Source organism: Phyllobates terribilis, unplaced genomic scaffold, assembly GCF_046119375.1.
Source record: "Phyllobates terribilis strain yellow unplaced genomic scaffold, ASM4611937v1 Scaffold_1__5_contigs__length_1240528914, whole genome shotgun sequence".
In the NCBI taxonomy this organism is placed as follows: Eukaryota; Metazoa; Chordata; class Amphibia; order Anura; family Dendrobatidae; genus Phyllobates; species Phyllobates terribilis.
Window position 1 is genome coordinate 1,085,904,505 of NW_027362761.1, and position 15,017 is coordinate 1,085,919,521.

At 43.1% G+C, this 15,017-nt stretch overlaps 1 protein-coding gene across 3 annotated transcripts in view; it reads left to right on the forward strand.

Moving 5' to 3' along the window:
- Window positions 1-15,017, forward strand: part of GUF1 (GTP binding elongation factor GUF1) — a 92,527-nt gene that overhangs the window by 37,129 nt on the left and 40,381 nt on the right. For all 3 annotated transcript variants that reach the window (XM_073645558.1, XM_073645560.1, XM_073645559.1), the window contains exons 6-8: window positions 4,276-4,353; window positions 8,448-8,531; window positions 10,452-10,516. In XM_073645558.1, coding sequence (XP_073501659.1) covers window positions 4,276-4,353; window positions 8,448-8,531; window positions 10,452-10,516 — 227 coding nt within the window. The remainder of the gene's footprint in view (window positions 1-4,275; window positions 4,354-8,447; window positions 8,532-10,451; window positions 10,517-15,017) is intronic.

Genomic DNA, 15,017 nt, shown 5'->3' on the forward strand with positions numbered 1-15,017 from the left:
GTTCGAGCTGATCTACGTGTTTCCGCCGGTATCCTTAATTCCTCTGGTGATCCGGCAGATCAAACTCGAACGAATTCCGGCGATTTTGGTGGTGCCGGATTGGCCGCGGAGGGCGTGGTATTCAACGCTGGTGTCTCTTCTGGCGGCGCCTCAGTTTCCACTGCCTCTTCGCCCGGACCTGTTAACCCAAGGGCCCATTCGTCATCCGGACCTGAAGTTGCTTCGTTTGACGGCGTGGCACTTGAGACCGAGATCTTGACCCGTCGTGGGTTTTCGGCCGAGGTCATTGCCACCTTGCGGGCGGCCAGAGGATTTATCACAGAACTTGGGAGGCCTTCTATTCATGGTGTTCTGGATCGTCAAGGAACCCGAGGGTTTTTTCCATTCCCAACTTATTGGCTTTTCTGCAATGTGGTTTGGCCAAGAGTCTGGCGGTTGGTACCTTGCGGGGTCAGGTATCTGCACTATCCGTGCTTTTTCGGAAGGCTATTGCCTCGTGCAGGGATGTGCGCTCGTTTTTTCACGGGGTTGCACGTCAGTTTCCGCCTCGGAGGGCGTTTGTGGCTCCTTGGCGGCTCAATCTAGTCTTGGAGGCTCTTTAGCATGGGCCGTTTGAGCCTATGGATTCAGCTATGCTTTACTTACTTTCTTGGATGGTGGCCTTCCTGGTGGCGGTCACCTCTTTGAGAAGGGTTTCTGAGTTGGTGGCTCTGTCTTGCTCGTCCCCTTTTCTGGAGTTCCACTCGGATCGCGTGGTGCTTCGTACCCGTGGCGATTTTCTGCCTAAAGTGGTGTCGCGTTTCCACGTCAATCAGGACATCGTGTTGCCCTCCCTCTGTCCGAATCCGAAAAGTCCAAAGGAGCGAGCCTTGCACTCGTTGGATTTGGTGTGGGCTTTGAAGCTCTATCTTTCAATCACGCAAGGGTTTCGGAAGTCGGACTCTCTTTCTTTTTTGTGATTCCTGCTGGTCGACGGCGTGGTCAGCGGGCCTCCAAGGACACTATAGCTCGGTGGATACGTTCGGCTATCCTGGAAGCGTACCGGCTCAAGGGCGAGCCTTGTCCGGTTAAGGTTCGAGCTCATTCCACGAGAGCTGTTGGTTCGTCGTGGGCTTTTCAGCAGGGGGCCTCGGCAGCGCAGCTCTGCTGGGCGGCTACCTGGCGCTCCGTTCACACTTTTTTTTACTAAATTTTATAAAGTGGACATGAGTGCTTCCGCCGATGCGGCCTTGGGACGCAGGGTCCTGCAGGCGGCGGTGGTTTAGGTTATCTCTTTATCTAGTTTTGGCGCTTGTTGCGCTCTTGACTAAGTTGTTGGGGTGTTGGCGATTCTGCCACTGTTTCCCACCCTTGAGTTCTGGACTGCTTTGGGACGTCCCACTAGTAATGGATCTGTGTCTCCCTTCCTTCCCTTCTGCTGCTGAAAGACGGATTTTGGTAAAACCTTACCTGTAAAATCCTTTTCAGCGAAGGAATGAAGGGAGACACAGCACCCTCCCATGGCAGAAGTGCATTATTGTTTTCTAGATGCGGCGCGACTCCTCTCTGGCGGTCATCTGGGCGGGGGTCGGCGCGCTAGGGCTCTGTTCCAGCATTGGCAGCTCATCGCAGTTGTCAGGTCCAGTGAGTAGTGCCTGGGACTGTGTGTTTTTTCTGTTATATGCATAACCTGTTCTCTCGCTTTTCTGAATTTTCGGAAGGGGTTGTGTTGTTCCGCTGGTGTTGTCTGCTCTTCCTTAGCTTGTGTACGGGCTGAAGGACATGGGAGTAGGAGGAGCCTAAGCTGGAGGGGCCGGTCGTCACTTTTTCTAATCTGAGGTGAGCTATCCTGTGGGGCTCCGCCTACCCACTAGTAATGGATCTGTGTCTCCCTTCCTTCCTTCGCTGAAAAGGATTTTACAGGTAAGGTCTTACCAAAATCCATCTTTCATGACTTGATCCCCGTGTTTTATACACTCTGTTCCTTGTCTGACAAGGGGTGTGGTTTATCTGACACTGGGTGTGGCTTAGCTGACAAGGGGCATGGCTGCTTAGCCAAGAGGGGAGGGGTCTAACATTCTGTACCGAACACCAGAAATTACATCAAAATTGTAGCACACGTTTCTGGCACAAGGTAAGCCAACTAATAGGTGGTGTCAATTTAGACAAGACAGTCAAAATGTGCCAGATTTATCAAATGGCAGCTGCAAGAGGAGTTTGACCTGCCCCACACTGATATTTACCAGTTCTTGCAGTTGCGACACGTTAATCAGAGGCGCTGGAGATGACAAGTGGACAACCCCTCAATAGAATAATACACCACAGTGCTAACAGGTTTGGACTGGCCATCAGACGAACAAGAGAATCCTCCGGTGGGCCCCTCTGCAGGAGTGGGCCACCACCCTCTTATATGAGCAGTATTTGGCACATTATACTTGAATCACTATGTAGAGACAAAGGCAGCATCTTATTCATGTAACAATCTACCCAGGCCATCATTATATCAATTTGTGATTGAGGATAATGTCACATTTGCATTAAACTGAAGTGGGGCTCTGGAGTTGGTTACTGATGGGCCCTTGGCACCACAGTCCGGCACTGATCGCCAACATGGACAATTCACTAGGAATCATTTCAATGTAATATCAGTCATTATTAAAGTTAGAAGAAAGCTGACCAGCACCTCCTACCAGAGTGAATGCATTCTCTATGGTCCAGGTCTCCTTAGCATGTCTAGTTTCATACATGAACAGACTCCTGCATCCATGTAGTTGCTTGTGCTGGCAGGATGGACATTTTTGACCTATAGTTGTGTATTTATGCTGTTTTCTCATGTGCACTATTAGGATATTATTGGTTTGGTTATGTCTACTGGGTTTAGGTGATTTTTACCATATATTCACCTCGTGATCTATATTATATTTGTGTATACTGCACATTCTGTCTATCAGGGTTAGGTGTTTTTATACACAGTCCCCTTATGTGACATATATTATCCATCTGAACATCATATTAATCTGCTTTATGTACTTGTTTTTGACTGATCTTTATTGTCAGCTCCATATGATCATTGAACACTGTTTGTCTTTATTGCTATTGTTTTCAATATCCAGCGGTAAGCACTTTATTTAACCCCTCCACCTCTGAGCCTGTTTTTACCGTCATGACCAGGCCAAATTTTACACTTCTGGCCAGTGTCACTTTATAAAAAACACACACATTGAGCTGGGGTTTAAGTTGGTATACATGCAGCATATAAACGCATGTTCACATTGACCACAAAACAGACAAAACCTACAAGAAACAAAATGAGTATAAACCCTGATGTAACTAAATAAGTAAAAAGCAAAAATGCATATAAATAACATGGCGTTCATGGTAACACTGTTTTTGATTTAAAAAAAAAAAAAGCATAAGCCATCCCACCAGCGACCAGATGAATTCACATTGAGGTCATTTTTGACACATGGTAAGGTTTTAATACTAGAGGTTAGGACCATCCTGACTGGGTACACCTTGATGCTGGTGGGATGGCTTTTATACTTTTTTGATAAATAAAAAAAAAAAAAAAACATGTTTACTAAGTGCTCTATAATATAGGGTGTAAAATAAATCTATCTCTATCTCTATCTCTGTCTCTGTCTCGCAGTGGTTGATGGGCACACATGAATTGGCCAATTTATGCGTTAAGAACCTCCATTTTTTGTAAGTAAAGCTTATTGAGTAATAACACAGTTTAAATTAAATGGTTTTATTGTCTTTATGTATCTTGGCCATAATGGAGTGCTGCTGCGCTTTCTTTATATATATTATATATATAATTGCTTTTTACTTTTATAGCAGGGTATATGTTCATATTGTTTCTATCCTAACTTTGTCTATTTTCTAATAGAGACATGACCAGTCCTCTTTAGAATTTTATAGTGACCCCATTGAGGTCATGGACTGATATTGGGGATTGCAGAGTTGGGGCAAGGTGTTGGTGCTAAGTAAGTGACATCAAATGAAGGCTATGGTGCATACACAGTAAATCAGTCGTGTTATTCCACAGAAATCCTGTTCTATAAAACACAAAATATCTTCATATGGTGAGGAGTTGTGTTGTTTTTTTCCCCATTTACATTCTAGCGTGGTGATCACATAAAATGTAAAATTCCTATTAAATAATTATTGAATGACAGTAGCCTGTATCCCTGGAGGACAAGTCATTTACCGGTTCACCAGGTTTGATGTTCTAATGCATTTAGATGTTTCAGTATTTGTATATATGTATATTTTTTTTTTTCCCCCCTTAAGGGTATTCAAGCGCAGACGGTGGCAAACTTCTTCCTCGCCTTTGAAGCACAGCTTTCAATTATTCCTGTCGTAAACAAGGTAAAAAGCTTAGAGCCGAACACTATCAGACTCCTTCAGACCTGCACAGGTAAATCTGTGAACATCGCCAGCACTCCGGCTGTTCCTAGTACCGATCCCTCTGAGCGGCTGTGCAGTAATGAGGGCAGGATTCACCCCAAACTTGCTCGTCTTTTTTTTCGATTTCCAGTTCTGGTAATAAGTTATACACATGTGTATATCCAGTGGTCAACTCAAAACCTATGTATGGAAAATCAATTGTTTGCTGTATGCATCTCATTTGTAGGATGCACACTATTCATTTCAATATGGAGCGGAGTAGGAGGAGACTTTCATTACTGTCGCCCTTTACTGCTTTCCTGCTGATAGGAAATGCCATGCTGTTTGCTTGTGTCCTGTGATTACAGCAGCCTGCAACAGTTTTCAAGCGTGCACTCCCCGGCTCAGGCATCAAGCAGTAAATGATAAAAAAAAGTGACTAACAAAGGGATAGCAGCGTTTTAATTTTATCTTCTTCCCCCTTCTACGAATGCTATAGTCCGTTATTCTAGAACTGCTCTGAAAATGGTTCTCTGGAGTGTTGGGATTTGGGTTTACGATGGGTTATGGAAATTGAAGTTCAGATACTTTGTTCATATTTTTACTATGGAATTACTATGTCATGTATGTTATTTGAAAGATGAAAAATTTGTATTTGGAGTTTTTCAATAAAAATTATTTGATTAAAAAAATTATGAAATTTAAATTCCTCCCGTTATTTCGAAAGAATAGGATTTTTAACCCATTTAAAGCCCATGACGTATTAATACGCGTCTGTGCCCTGGGCTTTAAGAGCCTGACCCGTATTAGTACGTCATGGCGATCGTGTGTGCACACAGGCTGTGCGGGCGCGATCGTCGCCGGGTCACAGCTGACACCCGGTACTATGTTCAGGGAGCGTCCCGCACTGCTCCTGGCACATTAAGCCCCGCAATGCTGCCTCCAGCACAACATCCGGGTCACCAGACAGCAGGAAGATTTTTTGGTCATGCGCAGTACATGACCAAACTATCTTCTCACTGTGCAGCGCTGGCAGCCTGCATAGCACAGGGATGGTGCTCCATCCCTATGCTATACAGGCGATCAGAATAAAAAAAGTGAAAGTCCCATAGTGGGACAAAGTATACAAATAAAAAAAACTGTCAAAGTGGAGAAAAATAAAAAATAAAAAAATTGTAAAAATATAAAAAAATAAATAATCCACCAAAAATAAAAATATAATGTACCCATCAATAAATATTATTCTGAAAAAACAAACAATAAAAGTACACATATTTGGTATCGCCGCGTCCGGAACGACGTGCCCTATAAAATTGTCCCACTAGTTAACCCCTTCAGTGAACACGGTTAAAAAATAAAAAAAACGAAGCAAAAAACAATGCTTTATCATCATACCGCCAAACAAAAAATGGAATAACACGCGATCAAAAAAACGAATATAAATAAAAATGGTACCGCTGAAAACGTCATCTCATCCCGCAAAAAACAAGCCACCATACAGCTCCATCATCCGAAAAATAAAAAAGTTATAGCTCTCACAATAAAGCGATGCAAAAAAATAATTTTTTCTATAAAATAGCTTTTACTGTGTAATAGCGCCAAAACATAGAAAAACTATATAAATGTGGTACCGCTGTAAACGTACTGACCCGAAGAATAAAGCTACCTTATCAATTTTACCACACGCGGAGCAGAATAAAAAATTAAAAAAAAACAATTCCTGAATTGTTTTTTGTTCTGCCTCCCAAAAATCGGAATAGAAAGCGATCAAAAAATGTCACGTGCCTGAAAATGGCACCAAGAAAAACGTCAACTCATCCCGCAAAAAACAAGCCGTCACAATGACTGTCGGCCAAAATATGGAAAAATTATAGCTCTCAAAATATGGCAATGCAAAAACTAGTTTTTACAAAAAAAATGCGTCTTTTAGTGTGTGACAGCTGTCAATCATAAAAACCCGATATGATTCTGGTATCTCTGTAGTCGCACCGACCCAAAGAATAAAGTCGTCTAATCACTTATACCACATGAGGAACGGTTTAAAAAATAAACGCTAGGGCTGGGGTTGGGGTTAGGGTTGTGCTAGAGTTAGGATTGTTTTTTTTTTTGTTTTTTTCAAAAGTGTAAAAAAAAAAACCAAACAAACAAAAAAAAAATCGATATGGCAACTAGTGTTGAGCGCAAGTGCTCGCTACTTGAGTTTGCATCGGGTGCTCTGGTATGCATTGAGTATCGTGGGTGCTCGAGTGACATGCTCGAGTCTCCGCCCCATATGCTTTGCGGCCAAAAAAACCTCGCAGGGATTGCCTGCCATGCACGAGCGATCCCCGCATGTTTTTTTTTTTTTGGGTGTCTAATAACCGTGAAACATGCGGGGCGGGGACTCGAGCATGTCATTCGAGCACCCGTGATACATGGTGCAAACTCAAGTAGCTAGCACTTGCGCTCAAGACTAATGACAACTTATTCAATATGATGACCTAATGTTATCAAATTCTGTGTCGTACCTCTGGGTTCAAAATGTTCACTAAACCCCTTGATAAAATCCTTGAGGGATGTAGTTTCCAAAATGGTGTCACTTGTGGGGGGTTTCCACTGTTTAGGCACATCAAGGGCTCTCCAAATGCAACATGGTGTCCGCTAATTATTCAAGCAAATTTTACAATCAAAAAGTCAAATGGCGCTCCTTCCCTTCCGAACCCTGCCGTGCGCCCAAACAGTGGTTTTCCCCCACATATGGGGTATCTGCTTACTCAGGAGAAATTGCACAGCAAACTGCATGGTGCAATTTCTCCTGTTACCCTTATGAAAATGCAAAAGTGGAGGCTGAAAAAAACATTTTTGTGGGAAAAATGTGAAAACTTTATTTTTACGGCTCAATGTTATAAACTTCTGTGAAGCACCTGGGAGTTCAATGTGCTCACCACACATCTAGATACGTTCCCTGAGGGGTCTAGTTTCCAAAATGGTGTCATTTGTGGGGGGTTTCCACTGTTCAGGCACGTCAGGGGCTCCCCAAATACAACATGGCGTCTGCTAATTATTCAAGCAAATTTTACATTCAAAAAGTCAAATGGTGCTCCTTCCCTTACGAACCCTGCCGTGCGCCCAAACAGTGTTTTTTCCCCACATATGGGGTATCTGCGTGCCCAGGGAAAATTGCACAACAAATTTTGGGGTCCATTTTTTTCCTGTTACCCCTGCGAAAAAAAAAAAAAAATTGGGTCTAAAGTAACATTTTTGTGAAAAAAGTTAAATGTTCATTTTTTTCTTCCACATTCCAAAAATTCCTGTGAAACACCTGAAGGGTTAATAAAGTTCTTGAATGTGGTTTTGAGCACCTTGAGGGGTGCAGTTTTTAGAATGGTGTCACTTTTGGGTATTTTCTGTCATAAAGACCCCTCAGTGACTTCAAATATGATGTGGTCCCTAAAAAAAAATGGTTTTGTAAATTTTGTTGGAAAAATGAGATCGCTGGTCAACTTTTAACCCTTATAGCTCCCCAATAAAAAAAAAAATTTGGTTCCAAAATTGTGCTGATGTAAATTAGACATGTGGGAAATGTTATTTATTAACTATTTTGTGTCACATATCTCTCTGATTTTAAGGGCATAAAAATTAAAAATTTTGAAAATTTCAAAATTTTCGCCAAATTTCCATTTTTTTTCACAAATAAATGCAAGTGATATCGAAGAAATTTTACCACAATCATGAAGTACTATATGTCACGAAAAAACAGTCTCAGAATCAGGGGGATCCGTTGAAGCGTTCCAGAGTAATTACCTCATAAAGTGACGGAGGTCAGAATTGTAAAAATTGACCTGGTCATTAACGTGCAAACCACCTTGGGTTGTAAAGGGGTTAATAAGAGGTAAATTCCAAGTTCCTTGTTTTACAGGCACTTTTCATTTTTGCTAGTTTTGTATGATTACACAATCCCTTTTAAAGGCCAGTGCCAGTTGTACATCTCTCCCTAAACTCTTGTTCAGCACTGTATTTTATGCCAGTTTTATTATATGGTTTCTAGATGTTGTCCAGCTTTGATAAATAATTAGTATTTATACTTTTGCTTTTAGATAGACTTGAAGAATGCAGATCCGGAGAGGGTGGAGAAACAAATTGAGAAGATGTTTGACATTCCCGCTAGTGACTGTATCCGGGTACGATGCGCTTCAGATCAAAATCATTCCTATAGGCAAATTTAACTCCTCTGTCTGTACCTTGTCTTTTATTTTTTTCTACAAAATTTGGCTGGAAAAGGGGCAATGTAGCAAGGAATTTACATCAATTTTTGGTGGTAAAAAAAAAACAAACTATTTTGTGACGCATCATTTTTGCGCAAAAAATATGCAACTTCCTATTTTACAGCACTCTTGCAACTTTTAAAAAGTGGGCTTGGCAAGCTATACAGGTCTAAGAACGACGGGTGACGTTAAAAGTGGATAAAGATACACGGTGGCTCAGTGGATAAAGATACACGGTGGCTGAGTGGTTAGCATTGCAACACTGGGGTCCTAGGTTCAAATCCCACCAAGGACAACATCTGAAAGGAGTTTGTATGTTCTCCCCGTGTTTGCGTCTGTTTCCTCCGGGTTCTTTGGTTTCCTCCCACACTCCAAAGACATACTGATAGGGAATGTAGATTGTGACCATGGGAACAGTGCTAATGTCTGTAAAGTGCTGTGGAATTAATGGTGCTATATAAGTGTGTAAAATAAATAAAGATAGATGGTGCTACATAAACATTTATCAAACATCGTGCAACACTTTGATACATTTTGGCACAAATAATGGTAACCCAACCACAATCAAAACTGACCTGAGAAAGTCCCTTTATGATACATTTTTTCGGAAAGAATTTGAAAGATTTAAAGCGTTAGAAATGAACAAGATTATCCAGTATCACAGGAAAAGTCTCCAGATGTCTTTATGCTGGGTGCCGGTCTGTGTCCATACCTAAAGAAGAGCTGTCAAAAGAATGGGAAAGGAATCCTTTAGTAAACATATTTAGATTTGAGAGTCCTCAGTGGTTGATAGCTTTTAATGGCTAACGGAAAAGATGGTAACAAGTTGCAAGCTTACCAGACGACTCAGGTCTCTTCATCAGGCTGGTATAACACAAGATCTGAAGAGTCACATATTTATACACAATAAGACACAGAATAATGCAATAGATAAGACAGATGACTGAAAGCAGAGTTATGGTTAGTAAACATAAATATCCATAGGGCTTTTGGGTGTTAATCTTTCATATTTTTTATTTTTTTTGTGATCTGTGTTTACATGATTGTAATAACATTAAAGCCCCATACAAACGTACATGTTTTATCCATGAGAAACTGAGCAGAACGATATATAGGTTTATGAGAGAAGATTCAGCATAAATTGTAATTTATTCATTAGATTTGAGAGTCCTCATTGTTTGATACCTTTAATGGCCAACGGAAAAGATGGTAACAAATTGCAGTCTTTCCAGACTACTCAGGTCTCAGGTCTGCCTGATGAAGAAACCTGAGTATTCTGGAAAGCTTGCAATTTGTTACCATCTTTTCTGTTAGCCATAAAAAGGTATCAACCACTGAGGACTCTCAAATCTAAATGTTTTTCTGTCTACCGGCTAGCACTGTACAAAGATAGATATTTTTCCTGTATCAATTTATTCAGTGGAATCCTGCTGTTTGTACAGATGAGTCCAGTGGGCGGTCCTACTAGTGAATGACAGCTATCTTTGCCTGCATGGTCATACAGGGAACTGTCAATCACTTAGTAGGACTGCCCACTGGACTAGTGTCCATACGGCAGGACTTTCTCTGCATAAAATGCAAGTTTTACGGACTCTTCCCACAGATATCAGTCTGATCAACTTCTCTGCTCTACAACATCCCCCTACAGATCTTAGACCATTTCAACATGACAGGTTCCTTTAATCACCTGCAGATGACATAAGTAGCCATGTTCTGTGTGGCTTACGGAGGGGCTTGATTGCTTGTCAGCTTCAAACAGGTTTCATTTCTTGTGATTCATTGGAGCCGAGTTCTAAACTGTATTAAGAAATTCATTTCTCTGTTTATTTCTATTAGATCTCGGCGAAGCTTGGAACAAATGTGGAAAGTGTTCTTCAAGAAGTTGTCAGGAGGCTTCCACCGTGAGTGCGGACTAATGCGGCTCTATCCATCTTCTCTTTATTATAGGGAACCTGTCACCTTGGAAAATGCTATGTACCTGCAGGTATAGGGCTAATCTGCAGATAAATATTGTTACAATGCTGCCCAGCCGCCTTATTAATAGTGCAGGTACCGGGAGAAAATTAACTTCTTTCCTCCCTGCAGCCGCCGGCCTTCACTCATCGTTGTACGCGGAGCGGCTACAGTCTTGGATCACAGCACAGCTCACTATATCTGGGGCGACGGCTGTAAACCCAGCCCGGATTTTGATTGACAGCTTGCTCTGCACAGATGCGTTGCAGAATCACTTAGAATCTGAGTGAAGGAGTAGTATGTTCACAGATAGAGAATAGGGCTCATCCACGTGCGGATCCTCTCCACGTCCGATTACATATTTGTGGGAGAAACCCTAGTGGCAGCCTCCTATTTCTGACATGGATCCTCTAGCACTATTTGTGAAACTGCGGCTCCCAGCATAACTTGATGAGAGACCGTCAGCCTGCTGGGATCTGTAGTTTCACTACGGCAGGAGTGTCACAAGCTGCGGACCTCTGCTCACTCCAGAACTGGTTGGCATTTTCAGCACGTGAACGTACGCTATGCTTTCTGGAGACACAAGGATGTAGATAACTTTATCAAACCCTTGACTGTAAGTTTGCTGAACCCTAAGTGGACTATATTGTTCCCACAGTTTCAGTTTTGGACCATTTAAGGGGAATTTAAAGGGTTCTGGCCACTGACTTTCCTTAAAGGGGATCAGTATCCCTGTATGTCTTTGTATACAGGGTGGGCCATTTATATGGATACACCTAAATTAAATGGGAATGATTGGTGATATCAGCTTCCTGTTTGTGGCACAGTAGTATATGGGAGGGAGAAAACTCTACCAGATGGGTGGTGACAATGCCAGCCATTTTGAAATTGGCCATTTTGGATCCAACTTTATTTTTTTTCAATAGGAAGAAGGTCATGTGACACATCAAACTTATTGAGAATTTCATAAGAAAAACTGTGTTTTCTCTCTACAGTTTTACAGTCTCTCATTTTACTACCGGTGTATTTAAGGGTTAGCTACATTGCACTTAAATCCTGAGGTGTAGCTATACTCAGAAGGGGTTAATTAAGGATGAGGGGTCATAATTAAGGGTTTATAAGGGGCAGCTGGTTAGGGCATCCAGTCCTTTGGAAGTGCATTGAGCTGTAGGTTGGATTGCTGCTAAATGGGTGAGGGGGGCGACAAAACTCTTTAAATCTTCTTCCTTAGCGAGTGTGACCGGAGTGTAAGTGCAAATGGAAGTTAGTGTGTGACTTGTTTTTCAGTAACTTGGATTCAGGGAGTTTGGAAGGGAGGAATTTGGACTGAATTGCTGTCTGTATTTTATTAATTCTTTACATTTCTTTTTACTTAACATTTCTGTCTAGTGCAATCCCCATTAGGAAATGAGCTCCATTATTGCCAATGCTATCCAGTGTACATCTTGCCACATGTATGCAATCCTTGAACAGCCGGTTGTGGGTGCATACTGCTGTTCAAGATGTGAGCACGTTGTGCGTTTGGAAGCCCAGGTACTGGATCTAAATGAGCATCTGGCAACATAGATCCATTGACAATATGGAAAGGAGTCTGCTGCTCACTGAGCAGCTGCTCACTGGGGTAGATGTGGGGGAGGGTGGTAGTATGGAGCTGCAGGACAGTGAGGCAGCTGGCTGGGTGACAGTTAGAAGGGGGGGGGGCAGAGGGAAGAGTGCCAGGGAGGCTAGTCCTGATCTGGCACACTCCAATAAGTTTGCAAAGTTGGCAGATGAGGGGGGTGTCGGTACAGGGGTAGCACTGCTGCAGCAAGGCATGTCCTCTGAAAGCTGGAGCAGTGTCAGCTCCAGTAAGGGGGGAAATAGGAGAGCAGGGCAGGCCACGTAGGTGCTGGTAGTGGGGGACTCAATTATTAGGGGAACAGAGAGGGCAATCTGTCGCAAAGACAGGGATCGTCGAACAGTGTGCTGCCTACCTGGCGCTCGAGTTCGGCACATCGCTGATCGGGTTGACAGATTACTGGGATCGGCTGGTGAGGACCCAGCGGTCATTGTGCACATTGGCACAAATGACTAAGTTAGAGGTAGGTGGATGGTCCTTACAGATGATTTCAGGGAATTAGGCTGCAAGCTGAAAGCAAGGACCTCCAAGGTGGTATTCTCTGAAATACTGCCTGTACCACATGCCACACCAGAGAGGCAACGGGAGATTAGGGAGCTAAATAAGTGGCTCCGGAATTGGTGTAGGAAGGAGGGGTTTGGGTTCCTGGAGAACTGGACTGACTTCTCAGTTGGCTACAGGTTCTACGCTAGGGACGGGCTGCACCTCAGTGGGGAGGGTGCAGCTGTGCTGGGGGAGAAAATGGCTAGAAGGCTGGAGGAGTGTTTAAACTAGGGATTGGGGGGAAGGTATTCATTTTATAGGTGGGGAAGATAGTGCAGACAGTGACCAGGGCACAAATAAAGAAATTGGGGGTGGGGTTAGAACAGTCAATATAGTAAGAAGGAATAGAGGTACAGAGAGATACATAAAATGCATGTACAGTAATGTCAGAAGCCTCACCAAGAAAATGGAGGAATTAGAATTTTGTTGGAAAATAATTATGACATGGTGGGATATCTGAGACATGGCTGGACGAGAGCCATGACTGGGCAGTTAATTTACGGGGCTATAGTCTGTTCAGAAATGACCGTACAAACAAGCGAGGGAGGGGGAGGGGTGTTTATATGTAAAATCATCCTTAAAACCTATCTTGCGTGAGAATATATGTGAATCTAATGAAAATGTAGAGTCCCTGTGGGTGGAGAAAAGGGGAGGGGGAACAGATAATAAATTACTGATAGGGGTTTGTTATAAGTCTCCAAAAATAATGGAAGCAGCGGAGAATATCCTCCATAAAGCAAATAGATGAAGCAGCGACTCAAGGAGAAGTCATTATTATGGGGCACTTCAACTACCCTGAAATACATTGGGGCACAGAAACCTGTAGTTCCAGCAAAGGTTATAGGTTTTTGACAACTATGAGAGACAATTCCATTTCACAACTGGTTCAGGACCCAACAAGAAGGGGGGCACTGCTAGACCTAATATTAACCAACAGGCCAGACCGCATATCAAATATACGAGTTGGGGGTCACTTGGGTAATAGTGATCACAAAATAATAAGCTTTCATGTATCCTTTAATAAGATGTGTAGTAGAGGGGTTACAAGGACACTAAACTTCAGGAAGGCAAATTTCCAACGGTTGAGAGATGATCTTAGTGCAATAAACTGGGACGATATCCTGAGACCTAAAACTACACAAAGCAAATGAGACATTTATTAGCATCCTGAATAGGACCTGTGCAGCATATATACCCTATGGGAATAAACATGCTAGAAATAGGCAGAAACCACTATGGCTAAATAGAGCTGTAAGGGGCGCAATAAGTGACAAAAAGAAAGCATTGAGAACTAAAGCAAGTAGGTAGTGATTATTATTATTATAGCGCCATTTATTCCATGGCGCTTTACATGTGAAAAAGGGGTATAATACAAGAACAATTACAATAATCTTGAACACAATGTGACAGCGACTGGTACAGGAGGAGCGAGGACCCTGCCCGCGAGGGCTCACAATCTACAAGGGATGGGTGAGGATACAGTAGGTGAGGGTAGAGCTGGTCGTGCAGCGGTATGGTGGAGCGGTGGTTACTGCGGGTTGTAGGCTTGTTGGAAGAGGTGGGTCTTCAGGTTCCTTTTGAAGGTTTCCACAGTAGGCGAGAGTCTGATACGTTGGGGTAGAGAGTTCCAGAGTAGGGGGGAAGCACGGGAGAAATCTTGTATACGGTTGTGGGAGGAGGAGATAAGAGGGGGAGTAGAGAAGAAGATCTTGTGAGGATCGGAGGTTGCTTGCAGGTTTGTAACGGGAGACTAGGTCAGAGATATATGGAAGAGACAGGTTGTGAATGGCTTTGTATGTCAAGGTTAGGGTTTTGAACTGGAGTCTCTGAGCAATGGGTAGCCAGTGGAGAGATTGACAGAGAGGAGAGGCTGGGGAATAGCGGGGGGACAGGTGCATTAGTTGGGCCGCAGAGTTTAGGATAGATTGGAGGGTTGCGAGAGTGTTAGAGGGGAGGCGACAGAGCAGGAGGTTGCAGTAGTCAAGGCGGGAGATGATGAGGGCGTGCACTAGTGTTTTTGCAGATTCATGGTTGAGGAATGTGCGGATCCGGGAGATATTTTTCAGTTGGAGTCGGCAGGAAGTGGAAAGGGCTTGGATATGTGGTTTGAAGGAGAATTCAGAGTCCAGGGTTACCCCAAGGCTTGCGAGCTTGAGAGACTGGGGAGAGTGGGCAGCCATTGACGTTGATAGATAGGTCAGTTAGGGGGGTTGAATGAGATGGTGGAAAGATGATGAATTCTGTTTTGTCCATGTTAAGTTTTAGAAATCTGGCAGAGAAGAAGGATG